The following is a 25,300-nucleotide window of genomic DNA, read 5'->3' as shown; positions in this document are numbered from 1 at the left end:
TTGTTTTGCTTATTCATATTTTGAACATGTTTATTTGCTTATAAAATTGCTGTACAAGAATAGAAGCACTAGAAATATTTCCAAGCTATTGGTTACAGATAATTTAAAGATGATTTAAAGTTCATTAATTCTCTAAAAATGAATCATGTAAAAATGAGGCCTTCCTGTCCTCAGATCTACTCATCTCCCTGTCTGGATCTAATTTTCTCAGCTCTTTTAGAGATTCAGCCCAAGCTGAGCAGAAATGCTGTGATTTATCTCAACAGTGCCAGAAATCCAGAGCAGCTCTGAAGTACTTGGGGGTACTTATCCCTTGCTACCTGCCAGTGCTGACAGCCCAGTTCAAGGGAGAGGTTTCTGCTGTCCCTCCCATCCCAGGTCCAGCGCCACTCCCAGGGTGCCCAGGGATGCCCGTGCAGGGTGTGCACAGAGATGTGCTTTGGTGTAGCCTCGCGCAGCAGTGTCCCTGCCCTGCCATGCCATGCCATGCCATGCCATGGGGGATGGTGACAGGAGCCAGGGAGCAGAGCAGGGCCCAGCACACACCCCCTGAGGGCCCCACAGCACAGGAAAGCAGCTGCCCTTCACCTGCTCCTACAGCTAACAAGGGGATGGCCTAGCACATCTGGAAACTCACAGGGCTACTTTTCAGAGTGAAAACACAGTTCAGAGAGAGAGAGAGGTTTCCTACACTTCCCATGTAACAAGGGCTGTGCTGTTTGGGAGGAATGTTTGTTACAGCTCTCTGGGAGCAGAAGTGCAGCTTTCATAGTGGATTATCAAATGCCTGAAGGCTTTGTAGATCTGTTCATTCTGGGTACAGATGAACCCACCACTTCTCCAAGCTTGCTCAGCAGCACGGTTCAAGTCCCCAATGCATGTCCACTGATCTTTGTATTTCCTTGAAACAGCCCATTTGGAATGATCATTAATGGAATGGAAGGTGGAGTTCAATGGCATCCCTATGATGTTTATGTTGTAGACGTGGTAGTCAAGAGAGCAATTCGAGTAAAGCTTTTCGCCAGAACGCTGCCAGGATTCAGCCAACAAATCAGTCTGCAGCTCCTGAGCCATCCAGGCCACATAGATATCTGTGGAATAACAGAGGGTGTGGGCAATCAGTGTTTCATGTTCCTTCATTTAAGAACAGACTGAAAAGCATAATCTAAATTGTGCTAGTTTCATTGTAAAGCATGAAGCTGACCAGAGGGAATTTTGCCCCCTCCCCTTATTTTGAGCTTTTTAGAAGTTCATTTCTACTTTTTCTCCTTCTAGAAAACCTGTTACAAACAAACAGCACGAAAAAAGGGAACAGACAGAAAAATTGCAAGTCTTCTTCATAACAAAATCTCCCAGATGATTCAATCCCTCTATTTCTTCTTCTTTATTACTGTTGAATAATGGAACATAATTTTCCTGAAAATCTGATTGTTCAATACTTTAGGATGGACCAGACAGCTTGTTGCTTTGTGAGGCTATGAGAACATTAGGATAGGACAGCACACCTTGCCCTCTGTTACATTTATTGCTGAAGCTGAACTTCCTTTTTCCCCCTCAGAGAGAATATGAATTTTCAAATAATTTATTAATTCATATTTTAAGAATTAATTGAGAATGTATTATATAGAGAGCAAAAGGTTCTCTTACCATCTATGAACAAGTGTGACTTTGCAAAGTGGAGAAAGGTTTCCCCCTGAGCTGACTGGAGCTTGGAGAGGTGGTGCAAGGGGGGTGAGGGCAGCCTGGACTTTGCACAGAGTTTCTGGAGATTTGGGAGATCAGCTTGGAAGATGTCAGGGATGGAACAGCTGTAGATTCCTGGATTATAACTCAGCATCTGTTGGTCTGAGAAAAACCCACAAAAATGAACACATGAAGAATTAAAATGGGTTAAAGAAAAGCAATCAAGAGAGAAAAGTTCTGTCTTGGACAGAAAACCTAAATCCTTCTTAATCTTCACAGCCTATCTCCTGGATGAATTAAGTGTCAAAGTATCTTATTTTAGCAACCAAGAACTTGCGTATTGCTTTGTATTCTGACTGGCCCTGCAGCACAAAGACTGGCTGGGAGAGTACACTCAGGCTTTCCACTTGCAGCCCATTATTTCTAGCAGAGCTGTTCACTGGTGGTTTTGGTCCCTGCCACTTCCACCCATGCCCATCTTCGAGCCTCTCTGCAGTCAGGGAGCACTCAGACATCACATGTAAATCCAAACCTGGCTGTATTTACAGGACTAGTCTCCAGCCAGTTACAGCTGCCAAGCCAAATGCAAACAGAGGAGCTGCCAAAGGGTCTACTTTGGTTTTAGGGAGAACAGAACTTGATTTTCAGCATCTGGATTGAATTTTCAGGAGAAATCTCCTTTTCTGAACAGTGCTCAACTGTAGAAGTCCTTGCCATGGATAGCATAAACAGCTAGGGAACGAATGGGCTCATTAGGTGAGTTCATGGAAGACCAGTCCATTAGAAACATTCCAGTTTTCTGGCTCAGGAAATCCCTGAACCACAGATTAGCAGAAGCTGGGAGGATGACCATTAGCATATGCATCTCATTTTTTGTCCTCTTGTGCTAAACACATGCATAGATGTGTTTCCACAAACAGGAACCTGGGTTAGAGAGCGCTGAGGTGTGGCCAGCCTGGCAATTTGCACAGCATGTGCCGTTCATTAACTTGATTTGAGCTTTGTAAGTGAGAGAAGAGGGGAAAAACAGTGCAAAAAGAGTTGAGGAACATGCCAATATGACTTCTTGTGGTGTCTTTCAATAGTCCCTTTTCAGGATTCCAGTACCAGTTATCACTGCCAGATAGTTCTGAATCTTGCAGCTGTATTTTGTTGGGTTTTGGGGTTTTTTATATATTTAGTATTGGCAATTTTTGTGGCAAACAAATACCTGGGAAAATTCTAGGTGATATTTATTTCATACTTCATATTTCTGATGAGTCAAGGCTACTACTCCAGCTCAAGCAGTGGTGGCCTTACATTTTTAGAACTGCAGATGACTATTGCTGACTGAGCTATTACTGTTAAAAGTGATTAATCATCCTACTTTGTAATTCCAAAGCATTTGTTTGCATGGACTGAGTTTACTCTTGAGATGCACTTATGACTATTATTATCCTGATAGTCCCCACAGGGAGATGAAAACAGAGCAGAAGAGTGAATTTCCCACATTCACACAGGAAATCATTGGATAAACACAACTGAAGCCAAGAATGTTTTTTCCAGGCCCCAACTGGTTCCCCAATGTCACAAAAAAAGGTCAAGAACAAGGAATTTTTGAGGGGAAACCTCAAGGAAAGCAATCACAGAGGTGTGGTGGGACTTTCTTAGGGAGAAGCTTTTCATACCTATTTCTGTGAACTGATCATATTTGAAGGTTATACAGATGGCTGTCTGTCCAAAGGACTCCCCACTAGATGGATATCCATAACCATCATCAGGGCTGGGAGGGAACAGGGGCACACTGTGAATCACCCAGAAGCCTTGTGATTTATCCAAGAGCAGAAATCCTGTCAAAATAAAAGTTACTGCAAATGAATAAAGGAGGAAAAAACCCTGAGATGATAAAGCTGTGCCCTACTTTGGTTTTGCTGCTGCAGATCCCACATTTCAATGTGTTAATGTCTACAGTAAGCTGTTCTAGAGTAGATTATTAGGCCATAGGAGACACTAATATTATATTAAAATTGCATCAATTCTTTCCTGCATAACTCAAACTGTCATCATGTTTTATTTGAATAAAATCCTTTCACACCCCCATCCTCTGCTCAAATTTTGCCTTCAAGAGTTCTGACAATTGAAGGTCACAGGTTGTGACCCTCTCTCCATTGCTCATCTTTCCCCACTTCAAATATTCACTGGAGAAAGGGAAGCAAGTTCTGTGAACACCGTGACTTCTTTCCCAGACCAAACTGTCTCCCATGGGGAAGCAGCAGAGAGACAGGCTCTGCTCCTCCCCTCCAGGGTGGATCATGCTCCTGAGCTGTGCCCATTGCTGCAGCCTGAAAATACAGCCCTGCAAAATGTGCTCATTTCCACCTAAGGCTGGGCAAACCCCATCTGCTTCCTCAGGGGAACATTTAAACTCCACTGAAGTTTACACTCATTTAAAGTCTTGATTTTCTGTAACTACATCCTACAGTGCTTCTATGATCTTGACAGCAGTTTCTTGTCCCAGAAAGTTTGCAGAGGTTTCTGCTGAGGGAATATTTCCCTTCACATCTTGTACTGCTTTGCCATCAGGCACAGGATGGTGCTCAAAGGATTTGTATGAGTTTCAACTCTTGAAACAAAGAGTCCATAAGCCCCAGGATCCTTCACACAGCACAGGCATAGCAAAACCAAAACAAGCTGCAGCATAGGTAACTACACAAAAACCACACACCATGCAAATCACTCTTCAGTTTTGCTTTAGGCAGGAATTTTAGATATGCAGATAGACAAACAGACAGACAAGTTGATGCTATCTGCAACTTTAGAAAGAAGAAAATAGTAGTTTGGGACTCTCCCTGTACCTTTGGTGTGTCCACATTTCGACCCTTTGGAGTCTGATTCAGGGATCTCATCGTTGTATATTGCATATGCAGTGGTGTTCCTCTGCAGGGAAACACACATTTCTGAAACATGACATTTAGTAAGAGGAAAGCATTTAAGCAAACATCTGCTGGGAACTGAAGAAAGAATTCAGGATTCCTCTGTGTGAACATCATGAGCCTAATCCTGCTCCCAGTTCAGCTGACACAGTCTCCACAGAGCTCACAGTACAATAAACCTGAAGACTCAGCATTAGGGCCTCAGCTGACATGAAGCTCTCTCAATCACTGCAGTTGCCTTTCCCAAGGGTTGAATATGCTTGCTAAGCCAGTTTACATGGGTTTAGCGGCCACTTGCTTGCAAAGAACTTCCACTGTCTGTTTTTTGGGCCTCTCACTGATTTAGCAATCAGATCTGGTAAAAATATTTGCTGAGTAAAACTAGACATGACAACTGTTGTTATTAAGGGCAAGCAATTAAAGTTTTTTTGCAAAAAATTTGCATACAGCCGCACCTTGTTTCCCCTGAATCGAGAACTTCAAAGTTGGGACATGCCTCCCCTCCTAGTGTACTATGAGTTTGTAAACAGTTTATTACAGCTGCAGTAAGACCTGGGATTTGACAGTTTTCTGGACTGACAATATTTGAGTGGCTTTTGGGAGTCTCTTCTACATACAAATTAATTGCACCCTACCACAAACCCACAGGAGAAATGTGAGGACACACCTAGATTCCCAACAATACTACATAGATGGAAAAAAAATAATTACAGGGAAATCTTGTGACATTTTACAATCACTTCACACAAATGTACATGAGGTGTCTGAGGGTGGGAGCAGAAACAAAGGCCAACAAACAGCACACCAGTGCTGGAGCAGTCACAGTCATTTCAGGGGGATGATGAAAACCAAGGTTTGATTTGAGTCAGGGTATGAAACACATGCACATAGCAGGGCTTAGGACAAGTGTCCGTAACAATTGTACCACTGTACTACTAACCTTGGTCAGATATTGCTTCAGATATTGCTCAACATGAATTGCAGAAAAGAAGCCAAAGGGAGAATGTATGAACACTCTTTTTTTGATGGACAATACTCTAACTATATGAAAAGTTTGACTAGAAATTAGAAGTTTGAGGATTATACCTAACTGTAGCCAAAATTGCAAATAATCTGCCCAGCTGTCAAGGTGCTCCTCCCCTATGTGTTTTAGCAGATCCATTGGTCAGGCCTGGCCTTATATGCTTATTTTGGCTGCTTTCATGTCATCTGCACAAAATATCAAGTAACCACACTAACAAAACCAAAACGTCACTTGCCTTGGATTCATACGTCTCATAAAGCTGCTGCAGTGTTTGTCCCAGAGCACCCTGGCTCATGTTGATGAGGTATTTACCAAGCTGCCACTGTGGAGTCAGAGCATCCATGTACAGGTATTCCAGTCCCAGCAGGGGAATCTGTCCTTTGGCATGCTTTGGCAGCTTGTAAAGAGCAAACCTGCAACAGTGAAGAGCAATTGGTTTTTCACCACCACCCTGTTTGAATGTGTAAATGAGCATCTCCTTCCCTGAGGAAAAGGAGGGTGAATCCAGGGATGCCTGGGCTGGAGGGGGAGCAGTGTGGCCATCTCAGCCTCAAAGCAATGACCCAGCCCGGGGACCAGCTGCAGTTTGGCAGCACAGTCCCTGCTGCAGACAAATTTGTGCTGCTTCTTAGCAAGCAAGGGAGGCTGACTCAGCACCAAACTCCTGTTGCTGGAGCCAGACTGCTGTTGGTACCCCTGAAGAATTTGAGGTAGCCTTGGTTCAGTCCATGAAATCCCTATTGCTCCTGGTTCTGGTAAAGAACCTCAGGTCCCAAACCCAGTCTAACATTCCCCCATGTCAAACAATTTCTATATTATATAAATACGGCTTTATGTTAAATAGATAAAAGGTATTGAAATAAAAAGTGCATTATATTATGTTTATATGTATCACAATCACAAAATAGGTATAAAGCAAAGTGATAAAGTGTAGTTCCAATCATACTTCCCATAATAGACTTGCACTCTGATGAACTGTTGCAGACTGGAAATTTTCAAACCATTAGCCAGGAATACAAATCTCTTCAAAATTGTAAAGTACTCAATATTGTCAGTAAACAGAGTAAATGGCTCAGTTCATACAAAGGTTTCCTGATAAAGTAAACAAGTTTTCCCAGTGCACAAGTCCATGGGATTAATCACAATGTAATTAACTCAGCCACTTTCTCTGAGGGCTGTAATTGAGTAATTTGCTATTAATGTCAACAGTAAGGACTGAGTGGCATTATTTTCACTCTGTACTATTGAACAAAAATGCAGCTTGTGCGTAACCTCTCAAGTATATGAGGAGGAGAAAACCTTGCCCAGTTGATTTAGAGGCTCAAGTTGGTCACAAAAGACATCTCCAAACACAGGTAAAAAGTGGCAGGAAAACATTTTACTAGAGAAGAACATTTAATCCATGGGAAATATACATGTACAGGCAGAAGAAAAACACACACCAGTAGTGGTCCTGGTAATCCACCTGATTTGCCACTGACTGAATGATCTCCTCAAAGTATCTCAGGAGAAATAATTTCTGATGACAGATCACAGAGAAGAAAGTGATTTATATAACTAGGCTGGGGAGAGTGGTCTGTGCCTATACATGCATCAGGAGTCACAACAATCCCTTTATTTGAAATAAAGATTTGGAAAGGAGAGGAATAGCAGTAGTTACAGTAGTAAGAGCTGATCTAGGAATTAGTAGATGAAGCCTTTCCAAACTACTTTGAAACCTACTGAAAGGCTTATGCTCTGGAGGTGTTTACAGCCTTGCATCTGACAAACCCACCTTAGCAGACATGCTTATGAAATACTAGTCATTGAGCTATCAGGAAATTGCCTGCCAGTTCCCAGTGGATAAATGTTTTGGATCTTTTCAGGAAGCCAGCTGAGTGTATTACCAATTAAAGTTGTATAAAATCTTTAGTGCTATTCGTGCACAGGAAATTTCTCAAGAACTTAGGCATTGGTGGGAGCAGAGTAAAAATTATTTCCTGAGAACCAAGAAAGAGCAAATCTGCTTAGACCGGATTAGCATTGTCACATTGTTTTCTTGTGACTGAACACAACTTACAAGCAAGAATCACATCTTTACTTCTTCCCTTCCTCCCCACCCCCTCAAAAGAAGCCCAAACAAACAACGTGCATGGTGGCTTCAGTCCTTGACTCAGCACTTCTCAGAAAGCATAGTTCTGGCTTTTATTTGCAGGGAAGGCTTCCCACAGAGAGCAGTGAGTTTAGATGAATAAAGGGAAGTCTCTGCCCTGCTCACACAGCCGGTCCTGCGGCCATGGGCTCTGGCAGCCCCTGCGGGAGCCGCAGCGAGGATTGTGGGATGAGATCCCGAGTGAAGGGAAAACACAGGAGCGATTTCTGCCCGCCCAGGTACTGCGTGCGGGGAGGAGCTGCCAGCCCAGCTGGGGAGCACAGATGGGATCAGGTCAGATAAAGCAAGTGATCTCTGGTGCAGCGGCAAATGAAAGGGTGTGTGAGTACTGAGGAGTTATGGAATACTGCAGGATGAAACCACTGCATAGCAGGAACTCACACAAACCTGCTGCTAACTGAAAATAACGCAGTGTTGTTTGTTTAAAAGGACATTGACATATTTTAAGAGGAGGCTTTTCTCAGCAGTTTCAGTTCTGCTTCTCCTGTCAGCTTCACAGCAACCAAATCCAGAATCCAAAGGCTGACTCTTCTCAGTAAACTAGAATGACCCCAGCAGACAGGCAAGTTTCTCTTCTTTTGATCAGGGCATATTGAAAAGGTACCCCCCCCTGTCCTAGCTGCTAAATTTGTGAAAGGGAACATGGATTTGCCTCTGCAGACCCCCAGGTTCCCTCCTGGAACAGGCCCCACGTCACTGGCATTGACATTGAGGCACAGGTGAATTACTCTTAGTCCCAGCCTTCAAAGAATTTCTTAGAAAATTTTAATACAAAAACTGTCTTCATATAAGAAATTGACATTTTGTATATATATTGGTCTGTGGTTTTGTTTGTTTTTGTTTGTTTGGGATTTTGTGTTCATTTGTTTTTCATGAAAAACCTCATTCTACAAGGAATAAATCCAGTTTAGGGAGAAATAAAATACTTCATACCTTTAAATTCCTGGGTAGCTGCACCAACTAAGAGTCTGATTCCTGAAAAAATTACAATATCCAGAAGTGCCTTGGCAAAGGTGACAAGTCATAGGGATGGATTAGACCCTCAGACATTTGATGCTATGCCAACAGAGAGCAAAGCCAGCTTTGTGCTCCTGCCTGTGGTGCAGGACCGCCTGCCTTCCCTGCAGTTAGCTCTGTGTGCAAGGAAAGGGATGGGCCTACTTCTTTAGCACTGGTATCCAAACTAATTGTTGTTCACAAGAAAAACATTTTTCTTTTGAAACTGGTTGATATTTATCTTCAGGAAGCTCTTTATAGAGAGCCCTCATTTCACTGTTAAAATCTGGGCTGGATATGATGCAATTCTACTTTGCATCTTTTCATCTTGAAAGCTCATTAATCCAATTAATCATTTAAAGCCCGAAGTTGGGCTCTCAGCTGGCACTGGGAAGGCATCGGCGGTGCCGTGACGGCAGCTCCGGGCAGGGAGCGACTCCTGCTCCAGTGACAGGGCACAGGCGCCCCGCCAGCCCGGGGCGGCTCAGCCTCCGCTGCCCCTCAGTGCCCTCAGCAGGGGCCGAGAGCGCCGCTGCTGCTCAGGGCCAGCCGAGGGACACACGGGCGCCTTCCCCGCCCGGCGTTCCCGGGCCCGGCCGTGCCCCCGGAGCTGCCGCTGGCGGGCGCAGCCCTGGCACCGCAACACAGGTTATGCTCCCTTTGATCATGAGACATGAACGCTGTGTAAAACCGTGATTATTGGATTGTTCTGCAGTTAGTCATGATGCTGCACGGTGGGTGGTTCAGGGAAATGAAATCCGATTTCAGTGACTTATCCCAGGTTTTTCAAACGCAGCACTCCGCCACTACTCTCGTGCCAACAGCGCTGAACCAGCGCTTGCCTTTGCTTTGCATTGCTCCTCGGCGACCCAGCCACCTCCCGCGGTTTAATCTCAGTGTATTTATTTACTCTCCCAGCCTTTCTCCCCAGCACGGTATTTACTCACCAGTCCACCGTCTCCCCATCTTCATTCCTGCAGGAAATCTCAGCGGCCCACAGGGGCACGCAGGAGAGGAGTAAGAGCAGAGCAGGCTGGCACCAAGCAGATCCCGCCGGCATTTTGGTTTCCCGGCTGCGCAGGGCGAGCCCCGAGTGGCTCTGAAAGGAGAAGTTGCGCTGCCAGAGCTGTCAGCTCCTGCCCACGGAGCAGGGAGCGCACCCGGCACGGCGCAGCCCGCCTGGGAAACCGGGCTCCAGAGCAGGGCCGGCCATGGACAGCGGGACAGGGGCTCCTGGGAGCCGCCGGAAACTGCTCACGGTTTCTTTGGGCAACAAAATGACAGTGGACAAGTTAAGTTTTTGACAACAGAAAAAAAAATATTTTGACTATTTAGAATATTCATGGTATTCTGCTTTTAAAAAAGCTCCAGCCTGCAGATACCGAAACCCTTTTTGTTTTCCTTTCGGTTCTCCATGACTGACGTACAAATTTTTCACAACTATCTGAAAAAACCCCTGGTGTTCAGACAAGCAAAACAACACCACTCCAGCTCACTACTCCACCCAGCCCTCTCCCCATGCCTGCAGAACAGGTTCCCGGTGAGCGCCCGATGCCGGCTCTGGCGCTGGGCACCTCCAGTCACCCCTGGGGACTGAGCCCTTAGGGACTGAGCCGGAGAAACGCTCTGATCTCTGAACCAAATGAGTTTACTTACAATTAGCTAATGCTTTTTTCAACTATTTTTAAAGTGCATTTAAGAACAAACATGTCTGAATGGAGCGATTTCACATCTGATAATCTTTTAGCAACTCACACATAAAAAGCTTCAATTTATATTTTGGTGTGGAAAGTGTTCTTTCTCCATTCTCATTATGCCTACACGAAAAGGGGCTGATTTACATCAAAAGTTGTTGATATGGAGTATGGGATATTTCAGCCTCATGGAAAGTCTAGTGCAATGAACTCTGGGTATTTTAGCACAACAGAAATCCTCACAACCTTTGCAGAATTTTGTCACCTTGCTAGTACAGCCTCTCCAACACTGTAACAGATGTGTAAATGGGGTGTGTTTGACAGAAGCAGGGTAAAACTTAATAATAGAGCTTAATGCAAACAAAAACCAATGATCCCAGAGAAGAGGCTCAGTGAAGGTCTATATAGGCAGGACTAATTACAGACGACAAATGAGAGATTAGTTCACTGTGACTCCTGTTCTATAATCTGTTCCCCAGAAAATTTTAAAATTTTATCACAGCTGCTACTAATACAATAATAGTCTCCTAAAGCATTTTTTCCTCCTGTCCTCCTATAAATTTTCTGCAATTTATAATGAAAATATTCTCATTATCATGGGTAATTACAAAAATAAAGGCCATGGGCACTGTTTATGTTTTGCTGACATTGTTTCATGACAGCATAACTCAGGCTTCCACTGCATTTCTTTACTACTGCCATGTGTTTTCTTTACAGATCAAGGACCTTGAAGTCCTCAACTGTGAATATGGCAAGAATACAATTAAGTTCCTTCGCCTTCACAAAGAAGGAAAGAAGCAGTTTGTTAAAGAAGTGGAAGTGTGTGCGCATCTCCGGCTGACTTCTCCTCAGGAGTACCTGGAAGGAAACAATTCTCTTGTGATACCTACTGACACCATAAAGAATATTGTCCTTGTGCTGGCCAAAAAAAATGGGGTATTTTTTTATTTTTTAACTAGCCTTGCTGTTTCTTACAACTTCATTTGGAAGTATTTGTTATACAAACTTTTTATTTTCAATTTGCATATCAGACCAGTACCAAAGTAATTTTCAGTGATTTTAGTTTTCCTCCTCCACTGCTTGTCCTGTGGATTCTTTCTTAGTTTTCCAAAGCTTTTCTTCTCAAGATATAGCACTGTTTTTTGTGGATTTATCATATAAAAGCCATCTTTTTTTTTTTTTAATTTAATAGCCCAAAATACCACATTATTCCTATATAGTATTTTTAAACAGAAGTTCTCAAAGTATGAGACGCCTTCTGTGCTCTATGAGAAGTCTTCTGTGCTCTTACTGCCATCAGTTGCATGTATCATAATGACAATCTGTGGCACTATATTTCTCCATAATGGACTCCCATCTTTACCCTGTAAAACTTAATTAGAGTATCACCATATCAATCAGAATAATTGTGATAAATTATTATTTCAGGATTATATCCACAAAGCATAACACTCCTGCAGCAGTTTCTCTCAGTCCAAGAACCGCAGCTCACTGTACCACAGAATGGAAGATTTTTGACACAACTATAGTTGCTATTTGCAGCATACACTGCAAGCTGGTCAAATGACTGGGAACAGTGAGCCAAGCTAGAAATAAGAGAAATGGGTTTTTAACCACACTGATTCTTAAATACAACAACCAGAAAAATCTACTTTTGTACATGAAGTTATTGCTTCTTTCTAATAATACTGTTTGCTGCCTTAGATCTCAAGTTTAGAACAATTTGCTATAGATATCTGCAATCACTTCATGACAACATTTTGCCAAGTGGCGTACGTCAAAGCCTACGTTCAAGAAGTACCATGGCAACGTCTGCATGAGGTATCTAAAATACTAATACATTCCATTTGTTTATGCTGTAGTCATTCCTCACTCTCTTAGCTCCTGTTTTCAAACTAACATAATAATATTTATGGCACTTTTACTTACATGTCTGCTCTAAATTGCAGGATGGTGTTCCCCACATCCACTCATTCATATGTGTTCCTGATGGGATCCGCTTTTGTGAAGCTGAGCAGTGCCGGAATGGTGAGAAAAGAATTGGCAGCATCCCCTACTTCTCTGTAAATATTTCTGCCAATGAGAGATGAAGATGGCTTTAGAGATAGCTATGGGTGTTACAGGGCTTAGGGCACAGCCAAACTGCCCCAGAGGTCCAAACCAAAGAAGATTTTTATAGTGCAATTTTGACGTTCTTGATCTCTGAGACATGGCTGAGGAACTAACATAGCTCACATTTGCATGTATATCCCAAACATGGAATTGTTACAAGAGCACATCCAGCAGAACTGTTACATCCTGCCACAGGATTTAACTGCCTTCTGAGAACAGGCTGCTTCCTTTTCTACCTTATACTACAACCTGTGGTCTCCTATGATCCTTACCTGATACCACACTGCTGCAGGCCAATTGCCTGCTTTGCAGTAATTTTCAAACTCCTGTCAGCATGCCCTGATTTTATTTCTAAGAAAGCAATTTCATTGCTGCAAGCCAGACTAGCTTGAACATCGTGAGCACTCTGGTCTACATGTGAACCATTTTTCACATGAAAATACTTCAGAGTGTGCTTACTATTTTTGCACACCATGCATAAACAAAGCAGTATTTGGCTTGACCAAGAGTTTTGTGATACTTAAAAGACAAGTTTTCAAGCTCAGCTGTCTGTCCTTGAATTGGCATTCCAAGGAGAGTGTAAAAATTATCTCTACTTGCTGTAGCTTGCATCAAAAGCCCAAGTTCAGTCTCACTGTGATGGTGTTTTGTTTAATGCATCTCCTGGATTACTGGGAACCGAGCTGAGGCCACTCTATCATTCCACATCATGGCTTTAGAGGGCTTAGGCATTAGTTCAGTACCTTCCTATACTACATTAATGTAACTTAGAACTATTTCCCATCCTATCCAGAACCAGTGGCAAGACCAGTTTCACTTGCAGAAAGGACACAAGTTTTGAAAGGTCCATCTGAGCATTTTTCGTGTGTTCCTGCTGAAAGAACACAGAAAGTCTCCAGTGCCTCTTGGCCTCATCTTTTTTAATGTCTCTAGTATTAACTACTGCTGTACTTTTGGCAGCCTCAACAGTATTGACTGTATTTTCTGGAAAATGTTAAAAAAGACACCTGAATTTAAAAAAAAAAAAAGAAACAAACAAAAAGAGTCTATACATATTTGAAAAGCTGTTGCTCTTAATATAGACTGTATTACATTTTTCATCATCATGAAAATTTAACAAGCAATTCTGCAACTTCAGATTCTACACAAATAGAAAGCTTTTACGGCTTACTGAAGAAACCACCTTTTCTTCTTAGACTTCCCTTCATGTAGCCATTTAGTTGTTTCTTTAGAATTCCCTGCCTAGGTGAACAATAACCAAAGTGATGATTTTCAAATCACTTGTATTTTTCTTCTAAGAGAATGTTCTCTATATTTAGGATCCTCCTATGCACCTATCAGCCAGACACGGGAGTTCATTTCTCAGTTAATCCTATTGTTTAATAATTATCTTATCATGAAAAAGAAAACCCTAGTGAGGTTTAATAGAATTATGTTTTGCCATTGTATCAGCTGATAAAAGGCTCAGAGTTTTTTGGAAATTCAAAACATTGTAAGTAACTTAAACGAATCAAAATTTGTCAACTGAAGACAGGATGAGCACAAAGCCTCCTGAAAGCACAGCATGAGCTGTTCACCTTGGAAACTCTCCCTGGGTGCTATCTCCTTTGGAGCTAGTTTCAGGCTGATTGCTGTACAGTCAGCCAGCCTTTCAGTCAAGCTTTTGTTGCAAGGAGCTCTTTCAAATAAGTCTAAGTATTTGAATATAAGATAAATATTTCTCCAGGTTCACTGATAGTACCTGCACTACATTAATACCTGTGTGTCACAGTCTTACACCCAAGTGCTGAATTATTCAAGATCTGTACAAACCCCAAAATATCCTGTCCAAGGTCAGTCTCTTCTTTAGATTTTTTTACAGTTTTAGTAAATAACAGGGGGACATAGGCAAAATGATAGATACACCTCCTTAGACTAATTCAAAAACAATACTGCATGTAAACAAGAAAAGAAATATAGATAAGATACAGTGTCAGTAATATCCAGTCACAGAGCAGTTTAAAAACACCCAAACCTCTAAACAACCATGCAATATAGAAATGCCTACCACGGTGGAATTATTTCCAGTATAAATTCCTTCAAAGACATCATTTAAAGACAAAATTTGTGAGTCCTCCAAATCCAAGGCACGATTACTATGCACTTGACATATTCAAGGATGAATTTTGAACTAGCTAGTGTGAGCACCAAGAGCAGCACAAAACCAGCAGCTTGGACTTCAGGCCCTGACTATCTGCACAGGCCCTGAATGACATGAAGTTTCTCTTTTCTGAATAAGCTCTTTGGCAGCTCTGGTCAGTGAAATTTTCAGTTACCATCTTGGTGTGCTCTAAATAACTGACTGCTTGAAATTGAAATAGCTGCCGTTCAAAAGGTGTCAGCAGAAAAAGTTCACAACTGCTCGGTGTTTAGAAGACAATGATCCACCCATGCAGCAGTGATCCTCGACAGCTCGTTTTATAAATAGTGGCTAAGAGCAAAGCCACTGTCAGTTTGAACCTGTGGGTGGCATCTGTATCAGTGCCAGTTCCTGCTCATTAGCTGAACTGCAGGGATTTGCATTGGCTCCTGGCTCTCATTCTCAGAGATGCAAAACTCCCAACAGGATGGGTATCTAAAGCAAATTACTGACTGAGGCTCTGTGTTTATACAGAGAATTTTTACATTGGTCCTAGTTCTTGGAAAAGGCACCATCACAGCACTGGTAGCCTATTTCATTTCCCTTTAGAGCCATTCCTAAATTGACATCAGCACAAGACAACTCAACGTGTCTCAATTCCAAGCGAGATAAAAAAGTCTATCCTCAATTCTCCTTAACTGCATATCACTTGATGGGATTCTCCATTTTCTAGATTGAGCCTGACTTCAGTAGTTTCTGTCTTGTTTCTTACCTTTCTGCCAATATCAGTATGCAGAAAGTTATTGTCTGCTTTCTGGCTCTGGAGCTGTCAATGCAAGTATGCACCCAAAGATTTCTTTCTTTGTGTGAAAAGAAGCTCATATTTTCTTGTAATTTTCAATCACAGGTCCTCTGATTGTCTTTGCTGGAATTAAGGACCTGAAACTTATGAAGACAACACAGTCTGGATTTGAAGGCTTCTATAAGAATGAACACACCACACTTCCTGAAAGACATGACAGGATTCTATGTGGAGAGTTCTTCTGCAAATGGTCATACGGCGAATGCAAGGATTTTGACTTTAACTGCATATGGTATATGTTATATCAAGTAATATTAATTTCCCAATCTATACTCAAAAAAGTCCCTCTGTACAATACAGAAGGTGTAAGGGCCAGATCCACAGCTGCTGTGCACCAGCCACTCACAGCAATAAGCTCTTGTTACGAGGGGTGAGAGGCATATCTTAAGGGGTACTTCCCTCTCTAAGGGTACATCATTGGACAGGATTCAAATGAACAGTTCAGTGTTCAGTACAGAAGACTTTAGGAAAATAAAGTAACTACTTTGGTAAATAGTTTTAACAAAACCTTTTTGTGAATTATATATCTGGCAGGGGTGGGGGAGGAAACAGAATTTGGGTGAAAGTACAACTTGTTCTTCCATAAAATCCCATGGGCTATATATTTCTCAGAAAAGACATGCAAAATATAAACAAAAAACACCCCAGAGCAGAGCATTACAGATCTAAGCAGAGACAGCTGATACAAGGTTTTGTAAGAACCTATGTTACCTCTAGGAAAAAAATCCGTGAATGTATCCTTGAAGCCTTTGCTGGACCACCTGACTGTGGGGAATATTCACCCTCTTACCAGAAAACTGTCAACTGTATCCAGATGCTTGTCCTTTCCAGAGTGCCACAGGTATCTTCTTTCCTCCTAATGATGTTTTACTTCAACAATAGTGAATGTTAATTGCACCACTGAGAAGACCAACATGAGACTGTTATTTTCTCTGTCAGTTCTAAGACTGGAAACTCACCAGCTGGAAACACAATGGGGGAGAACATCACTCAGTTCTTGGCAGCACTTGAATAAAAGTGAAAGGTGTGCCACACATGTTCACTAGATTGCATTTGATCAACTGTACTGAGGGGGTGGCATTGTTCTCATTGTTCTTTTTTACACAGAGTAAAAAGCCTGCCAGGCTGTTGACTGAAAAGGTGCCCTAATTCATTGTCTCATCCATTTTCATGGTTTCAGGTACAGGTCATAGAAGTCGTCTTGAACAACACCTTTTATAATGTTGTAGATATGAAGAATCTAGGCTTGACCAATGACAAAGAAGTAAGTAAATGCTTCAAATACAACTTGACTGCCCTCTTTAGAAATACTCAGCCTCAAAGCATAGCAGCAGTTCTACATAAAAAAGAGTTAAAGTCAGCAAACTTTCTCCCAGTCCCAGTAAAAGCTCCACATTACCTCTAAAAGAGACTTAAACTGATTACAAAAGGAGGATAAATAATTGTCTTTTTGTGTTATTGATAAAACTTAAATGGCAAGTGGAATACTCTGGACATCAAAAGGATCTGTAACAGAGACTATCTCTGAAAAATGATTCCTGCTTTCTCCACTGAATTTGACTCTCAATTATAATGCCAACCTGTGCATTTTACCCAAGCAGAATGCACTGTGGCATCCCAGATTGGTCAAATAGTGGATAAGATACAAGCCTGGGATCAGGCAGAGAGCAAGAGGTAGGGGGTGAGATGTATTTGCTCCTCCCTCCACAGCTGCTGTAGCTGCCAGCTAGGTCCAGCTGAAAGTCTGTTACGTTCCCTCACATGAAAGAGAAAAATTGAACTATTCCATTGACATCAATGGTCTATAGTCTGTTTATGCTCTAGTCTCCCTCCAAAGTCTTGCGATTCTGCTACTGTGCTCTCCTATCCTTCCCCTCCTTCAGGTGGACATTATAGATCCACTCTTACTTGTGATAATGTCAGCATCTACCACTGATGTTCCGAAGAGGGAGAAAAGGTCTGGGCATGATTTTCTGCTGGTCTATCCCTGTCTCAAACATAACCTTGGTGTTTGTGCTCATCCCCCTCAGGTTTTGGTTCCAGTGGAAACTCCTTATGGCTCCTGTGCTTGCACACTTGGCCGGAAGACGTTTTTTGAAGCACAAAGCCAAATGCTGAGAGATGAGAGGAGATGTCAGTTTGGACTGGCAGCTGCCCAGGGAAACTAAACCTCTTGGCCCTACTCAAGCTTCCTGATAAACTTAACAGCATGGCTTTCCTGTTAATGTCTACTCCTTATTGGCCTCTTCCATTGCTGACTACTTTTCCCTCTATGAACTCCTGAACATGGGATTTATGAAGGACCCTCAGGAAATTGGAAATCAAAGTCTGTCCCTGACTTCCAGTGTGATTTGCAGACTGAAGTGCCCTAAGCTCTTTGGAAAATCCCAGCTGGAAACATTAGGTAATTTAATTTTTAAACTAGCTATTCCTAGACCTTTTAATGAAACAAATAATTTGATGTCTGTAACATGTTTTTGACATGTAAAATCAGGAAATCTCTATATTCTCTTTATTAATATTTCTTCAGTAAGATGAATATACAGGCATAAGACCTGCTGTTTCATTGACATAACCTCTCATGACCCCTTGATACCACACTGATCTACAGAGCTGAGGTTCTGACCGAGTGACTGAGCAGGGAATCAGTCAGAATCAGGATTTCTTTAAGCAGAAAATGAGAAAGAAAAAAACAAACATCTCTCATATCTCCTTTGTGTTGTAATAGTTACAGCTGTTGACTACTTTCTCTGCATGTAATCTGACTGCATGACCACTGCTGCTACTCATCAGACTGTAGTTACAATAGTACTTTTACATTAATCACTGAGGTGATTTGAGGGTTTGGGCTATCTCTGTAGGTTTAATTAAATAGTTTTCTTTATTCTAATAATCTTTTCTGAGCAGGTAGGAGTCAACCTACATAGCCCTATTACATTTGGGAGGGGTAGGGAGAAAACTAGACAGACAGATAATGCATATTTTACTTTAGTTACCCCAGGTGAAAGCTTTAAACATTAAGATAAAACAATACAGTCAATGATTCTCATCTCACAAACTGTGGCTATCACATTTGCAACAGGAATCATCCTGAGCTTCCAACAGCTTCAAACCCTTTCTCTCGTTTTCTCCGAGAGGCATTTTCACAGACTCCATGTGACAGAGTACAAAACAAGTGGGAATTGCCCAAAGTAAAAAACTGCAGTTATGTTGCCTTTGTGCCTCCTGAGTTTGCAGACATGCAGCACTGCTCTGGGTGCAATCATGAAATTCATAGGCACCAAAAATGGGGGAGATGTCCTGCTCTGTGTGATATTTTGAGGTGCTTTGAAAGATAGAAACTTGCCTTGATGAGCAGCGCATAGCAGATGCAAGAGGAGAACACTCCACCAGCCTGAGCTATGTCCTGAACAGCAGGAAAAATGACACCACAGAGTGAGGCTGTCCCAGCTGTGATGTTCTCTGGTCACCAGCCAATTCTGAAAGCTTTATTCACAACACTTCTAGCTTTTCCTGGGGATGTTCTTGCTTACCTTCTTAGATTGTGTTGTACTATACTTGCGGGCTTATGTCTTGCTACTTCTGTCATTTCTAGGTGCTTTTAATTTATTAATGTATCTTTTAAAGGCAAATAAAGAGCAACATCAAAAAACAAAGTAGCTTTTGACTATTTACTACCTATATATAATTGTGAACATTTTAAGTAAAAGAACTATTTTCATTCATCCAATTTCACCTCAAAAAGTGACCAATCTTCTTCCAAATGACACTTCACTACCAATAGATGAAAAAGAATCTTACTGAACATTTCAGCATTTGCTTCTCTCTGAAACAAGGCAGATCTGCACAACCAACTTCCTTTCTCCCTTATAAGAAATTTATTGCATTAGGCACAAGGTTTCTTTCATTACTTTTTGTGCTTCATTTGTGGCCCTGCAAGGTAGTGGTGGACTAACCTCTGTGGTAGAATGAGGACACAAAGCAATGAACAGTTGTTTACTGAGCCAACAAACACACACATCACTCATTCAGTGTAGTTTGTATAAACCTCCACAGACAGGCAGACATTGACTGTCTTTGGAGCATCTCAGTGCAGCTCCATCCAGCACTGCAAACCTGAGTCACTTACGTGGGCAGATTGCTTCTAAAGAAAGTACTCAGGCAATCGGAAGCAGCCCCAGTTTCCCATATGGCAACAAGATTAGGGTAACAGTGGCATAAATCATTCTTGAAAATGTGAGTTAGCCAGACTCGGCCCTGAAATCTGACCAAATTCCCACTGGCTTCATTAGATTCAGTCTCCACGATGGACTTGCATTAATTTCATTCAGACAGATGTTTTTTCAGTTCCTGTCCTAAGGAGCTGTTCAAGTTGCTTACTGTGTTTTACTCAGAAGCAGCTGTGATGCTTTGCTGACGCCATCACACTTGATGAAAATGAGCAGCAGCTAGCAGGTTGTAAAATTGCTGTTTAAAATACAACTTCTTGCTGATAACATGAACCTTGCTGGTCCTGGGCTACATCCCAGTAGTTCATAGGGGATGAAGTCTCCTACCAACAAACAGAGTATTTCAAGTGCACAAACATATTATCTCTTTAGTCTTTGATTCTTTCCCATCCTGCTTCTGTTCAATTCTGATAAATGCCCAGGACAGTCCAACACAGCCTGCCTTAGCTGCTTATCATGCTCCACGCACAACCAATGTCCCCCAGATAAAATGTACCAGCTAAACTCATCAGCCAGTACCTAAACCAGAGAACAGATGTCACTGTCAGGGTCAGGACAAGTCATCTGTCTTCCCTGACTGTATTATTCTATATATATTGTTATCTGCTTTCCAGTATACATTTAAACTATTACAGCTACTATTTTTTTTCCTTCCTTAGAGTTGTCTTCTTCCTTTCTTAATTTAACCTTGCTTTTATCAAGAGTACATAATCCTGACTCTAAGTTAAGCTGAGCTACTTGAAGTGACCAAAAAACTGTTTCTGGCTAAAAATCTCAAAATAAATACTTCTGAATTTAGAATTACACTATTTTTATATATACAGCAGCCAACCAGATCCCTCCTGGAAAGTGCACAGCTGTATCTAGAAAGGAAACATGAAATATTTCCAGTTACTGGATCAAAAATATCAGCTCACATGTCAGCTACAATATAAAATGTTTTTTGAGAGCTTCACCATTCATAGCAGCCTGAGAAAGACACACAAAAGTACCTGAGTGCATGCACACACACATGTATGTGTATAAAACATGACATGTATAAAACATGTCATAAAAATGACACTTACTGTGTCATTTATACAGATCAGCTGATGTATGTAGGACTAATCTATGTCAATCACATCAGAAAAAAATGATGATCTGGGGTTAGTTGTTGCTAAAACAAAAAACAACCCAAACAATACTGGAGAGATTCAAAATTAGATAAACGAGGGGGTAGAGCAACCTTTGATTCAGAGGGAAATACAACAGAAATTCAGAGTGCCTGAGTACAGTGGAGGGCTTCTGCCATTCTCAAGTGTGACATTAGGAATGAATTTCTACATTACATCTGACTGAAAAAGACAAGAGTTCAAGTTTTAATGACCTTATACTCCTGCAATGTTTTCAAATCCTCTAGACACACATATTTCCAGGCAGGAAGGCCCAGGCAAACTGGGGTGTGTTATTTATGCAGAAGGGAGGAGGGAATTTGAAGAGCGTCCTTGTGAAACAGGGTTGCTACATCCAGGCACACACCCATTTCCACATTTCTCTCCCCACAGTTTGGCCACCAGCTTGTGAACAAACTCACCCTTACTTTGACTTCCTTCTTACAAGTTCCTTACTTTGACTTCCTTCCTCCTTCCACAATCCACTAAGACAAGACAAAGCAATGTTACTCTTGAATCCAAAAGATCAGTGCAAATGATGAGCCTTCCCTCCCTTTTCTGATAAAATTTAGCTGCTAAAATCAGAGGCATCCTCAATATAGTAAGTACCAAAGAGTGTACTCTACAGAGGGGCAGCTGGATTATAGCAATCATCCAAAAAAGGGAAGAGAACATCCTGAGATGAATGCAAGTCTGCCAATGCCAAGACGTGTGCTGCTGCCTTATCAGCAGATCAGCTGACAGTAGAGCAGTTGTAACTGCTGACTGCTTCTTCAGCAAGGATGCTCACGAGAGCAGCATATAAATACAACACTGGTCTCCAGTACTCACCAGCAGCCTTCAGCAACAATGAAACCCTCACATGGAGACCAACAACCACTTACAGTCTTCAAGGGGCTCCCCTTAGCCTCTCCAGGTGCCTGAGGTTGCATTTCCCAAATTTATAGCAACTACAGACCAATATTATTCTGGGAATTGAACACACACTGAAGATCCAACTGAACATCACTAAATCAACTCCCTAATTACAGGGGCTAAGCAAAAAGTAATTTAATGACCTTGTTACACTATTAAAAAGAAGACAGACTTTCCCAATAGGAATGAAAGTTACTTATTTAATCTACCCATTCTTCCAATGGAGACTGCCCCTGCCAATGGGCTAATGACAGCCACCGCCCTCAGCACTTCCCTTGGGGAAACTGCTGTCCAAACTGAGCAACACAGAGGTGATGGAATGGGACATGGCTGAGATCTCTTGGATCACATCTCCACGCACCAAGTCCTCTCATTTGATGAAGAAGCCAATCCATTGCCTGTGTAAATTGCCCAAGGTGAAAGAGAGAGTAAAGCAGACCCTCCTCTGCAGTGCTCCACTCACCCTGCTGCTTATGAGCCAGTGATTGTTACACCCTCAAACATGCACATTTACAGTCATTTCATTTCCCACATGACTTTTGGGCCAAAAGCCATTCCTAGAAGAGAAGGAACTGCTGTTCTGACTTGGACGTAAAAAACCAGAATGAAGACAAAGTAAGGTAATATTTTTCTGAACCTACTCAGACTCAGCATTTGTACAATATTGCCATTTAAAAAATGAGAAATAAATGTGCAGCCACTGTCAGACTCACAAAAAATAAGACCCTCTGATTTTAAAACAACTGCCACTGTAACTTAAGTGTGCCACTGGAAAGAGGATTGCTGAAGACAAAAGATCAATCAAATGCTGATTTTTTAAAAGAGGAAGAGGGAAAGGATTTAGCAGAATTTGAACATGCTGGAAAAGGCAGGGAGAAGAAGGAAGAGTTCATTTAGCAATTAATGCCTGACATTGACAGCCTAATGAGACATTTTGCCAGGGTCATTTCTAACCAGGAGTGATGCATGGGAGCCTCCCCCTCTTGTCACAGCTGTTGAATCTTGTCTTATTATTATATGGGCAAAGAATCTTCTGCAACCTGAACAAGTGCAGCACATTAGAACAAACTGGGACCAATAACATGTAGGCATGGGAGACAGCAGCAAGCAGTCAGAACCATTTTTTCTGGGCTGAGAAAGTGGTCCTAGTGGACAGGTACTGGCACAGATCCCATACTTTGCTGACAGGTGCCTTACACATGCTTTATTGTGTGGTACTTGGCTCTGTTTGGATGCAAAGAGAATGTGCCATGTTGTGTATTGACAGCTTTAGAGGAAAGTGTCCAGAGCTGATGAATAATTCCTATACATTTCACACCCATTATACCAGAACAGACATATTGTAATGCTTTGAAATAATTTTAAAAGCATATAAAAGATTCTATAGATTTGCACTTCTGATATTTGGAGAGAGGAAGGACGGGGAAGACCTTGGCTGCAGCATGACACTTCTTGTGCTGACTGACAGCAGGGCAGGGGAGCTCAGTGCTGCTTTATTCCTTAAAGCTGCCTCCAGGAGAAGGGCACTTTCTAAATTGTGATTCAGTGTGAAAGCCAAGACCTTCATCACACTCACCCCCTGGATCAGCTGAGCAGTCAGAGGCTGGCAGCTTAACCATCACCCAGGGCACAGGCAGGGCTTTTAAGGGAGAGGGACTCTCCCAGCTGCAGGCACATATAAGGGCATGATTTAAATTGGATTCCTGCATAGCTCTGCAACTCAGAGCTGCAGTACTGACATGGTATCCAGTAATGCCTATCAGTTGCTTCCTCATCTCAACAGCAGCTGTGTTTTCTGCAAGAGGAATGGTAGCTAAAAATAATCTGCCTTTGACTTCCTCTTTTAAACCCTTCAGTCTCTTTGAAAGATTTTTTGTTCTCCCAGAAACGGCAAAGAGAATGTAAGAGACAAAACCAGAACAGTCAACTGCACAAAGACAAGAGCAGCATTAGAAAGCTCAGAGAACAGTAGGAAACTACAATAAAAATCAGAGACAGTAAAAAATTGTCACAGTTTTGACCAATATTTTCCAAATTCCTTTTTGCACTTGCAATGAGATTTCTGTTATGCTTTTACTTGTATGACTCAGTGGTGCTGAGGAAAGGGGAAATAAAATCTGGATGTTTCTGAATGCAATTCATTTGCTCATTAAACATATTAAAAGAAAGAACTTTGTTCAGTAGTCATCAAATGCACTCTCATGTCTGCACAGTGGAGATTTTTACTCCCTCTTGAAATAAGTACATTTTACTTCAAATTCTGTCTTCCATAGGACCACAAAATGTAAATCCCATACCAAACATGCAAATGGAGAAAAAAAAAGAATATTCAATTAATCCGTCCATAACACAGCACTATGTATTCTCATCCAAAATAATTCTACACATACAGTGCAGGTTAGCATGTCCAGGCTACTTTCATGATCCTTTTCATAAACACACCTAATTCTATATTAAAATATTTAGGAGTTTCAGGTATAATTTTTAAATTGCAATCCAAAATTAGCCAGATACAGACTATAGCTCAAAATTCCCCAAGGCGGGTTGATGATCTCTATTTGAATCTAGTCTTCCAGCAGAGCTCTACTCCCAGCAGGTATCTGTGGACATGACCAAACTATAAATAAAATCATAAACAGAATTCAGACCATGACTTACAAACCTGCTGCTAACAGACCAATGCCTGAAGTAAGGTCAGTACAATGGACAGTCAAAGAAATGATGAATACATCTCTGTCCTATTGTCTCAAATTCCAAATAAATACACTGTACCATGTAAAGGTTAGGAAGAATCCAAGAAAGCATGCTGCTGTATATATTTATGTAATACAGCATATACCATGAGCTTCACCTATGGCATAGGTATTAGCATGGCTTTGCCCCTTCTCTCCCCTCTCTCCCTTTAACCACAAGCATGAACAGCCACCTCACACTTGGCCAAGTCAAAGTGAAGACAGGGCCACTACCCAGGCAGGAGATTGCAGGAGTTTCTCCTTCCTCTCCCTGAATCCTGTTCCCACTTTCACCACACTCTCATGCTTAATTCCTCCTTCCTTGTTCCTCTGCTCAGCATCACTGATGCAAGCCCATATTCCCCATTTCAGGGCTCATGGCAAAGCTCTCTGGGCCAGAGATGATGGTGAGCCCAGACAGGGTTTAGCAGCATCCTTGAGCTGTCTCCAGACATTCTGGGATAAATGGACCCACCCTGTGTACCAGGGCCAGCACAGCAGCTCCGCAGCACTGACAGCTCCATGCACGGGTAAGGGAAACACAGATGTTACTGGTGAACTGTGGCCAGGGCTTCTCCTTCAGCAGTAAGTAACACCAGAGAAGAAAGAACAAAAATAATTAAATCTTTAAATATTATGGTAGGTAATGTTACAAGTAATCACAAGAACATAGAATAGTAAGTAGATTTTGATACCTTTTTAATAGGAAAATGGAGGAA

General features: G+C 41.9%; 2 protein-coding genes across 3 annotated transcripts; one reads left to right on the top strand and one right to left on the bottom strand.

Moving 5' to 3' along the window:
- On the bottom strand, positions 1 to 25,153 carry DNASE2B (deoxyribonuclease 2 beta). 2 transcript variants are annotated; one of them, XM_066555308.1, is made up of 8 exons: positions 25,057 to 25,153; positions 12,391 to 12,534; positions 9,715 to 10,030; positions 5,855 to 6,032; positions 4,518 to 4,599; positions 3,351 to 3,512; positions 1,648 to 1,845; positions 1 to 1,091 (listed from the first exon to the last, which is right to left on the bottom strand). In XM_066555308.1, exons 3-8 carry the CDS (start codon positions 9,825 to 9,827, stop codon positions 736 to 738), a joined length of 1,089 nt encoding a protein of 362 aa, XP_066411405.1. In that variant the 5' UTR covers positions 9,828 to 10,030; positions 12,391 to 12,534; positions 25,057 to 25,153; the 3' UTR covers positions 1 to 735. The 2 variants fall into 2 exon arrangements, with proteins under 2 accessions (XP_066411405.1, XP_066411404.1); XM_066555307.1 differs by having other exon boundaries at positions 9,715 to 9,866.
- LOC136560291 (uricase-like) lies at positions 11,083 to 17,846 on the top strand. The gene is made up of 7 exons (XM_066556036.1): positions 11,083 to 11,397; positions 12,166 to 12,282; positions 12,411 to 12,489; positions 15,600 to 15,786; positions 16,272 to 16,395; positions 16,735 to 16,818; positions 17,585 to 17,846. Exons 1-7 carry the CDS (start codon positions 11,083 to 11,085, stop codon positions 17,720 to 17,722), a joined length of 1,044 nt encoding a protein of 347 aa, XP_066412133.1. The 3' UTR covers positions 17,723 to 17,846.
- Positions 25,154 to 25,300: the final 147 nt, after the last annotated feature.

The sequence above is a fragment of the Molothrus aeneus genome, chromosome 9 (assembly GCF_037042795.1).
Source record: "Molothrus aeneus isolate 106 chromosome 9, BPBGC_Maene_1.0, whole genome shotgun sequence".
Classification (NCBI taxonomy): Eukaryota; Metazoa; Chordata; class Aves; order Passeriformes; family Icteridae; genus Molothrus; species Molothrus aeneus.
The sequence above is the reverse complement of the archived record's forward strand: the minus strand, read 5'-3'. Positions and strand labels throughout refer to the sequence as shown.

Bases quoted from the DNA above. Each gene is read 5' to 3' on its own strand.
- DNASE2B (XM_066555308.1), bottom strand. From the start codon at position 9,827: ATGCCGGCGGGATCTGCTTGGTGCCAGCCTGCTCTGCTCTTACTCCTC. The intron at 6,033-9,714 runs GTGAGTAAATAC...TCACTGTTGCAG, and splicing joins GATGGGGAGACGGTGGACTG to GTTTGCTCTTTACAAGCTGC. The intron at 1,846-3,350 runs GTATGAAAAGCT...GGTTTTTCTCAG, and splicing joins TGATCAGTTCACAGAAATAG to ACCAACAGATGCTGAGTTAT.
- LOC136560291 (XM_066556036.1), top strand. From the start codon at position 11,083: ATGGGCACTGTTTATGTTTTGCTGACATTGTTTCATGACAGCATAACT. The intron at 11,398-12,165 runs GTATTTTTTTAT...TTGCTGCCTTAG, and splicing joins TGCTGGCCAAAAAAAATGGG to ATCTCAAGTTTAGAACAATT. The intron at 16,819-17,584 runs GTAAGTAAATGC...CATCCCCCTCAG, and splicing joins GCTTGACCAATGACAAAGAA to GTTTTGGTTCCAGTGGAAAC.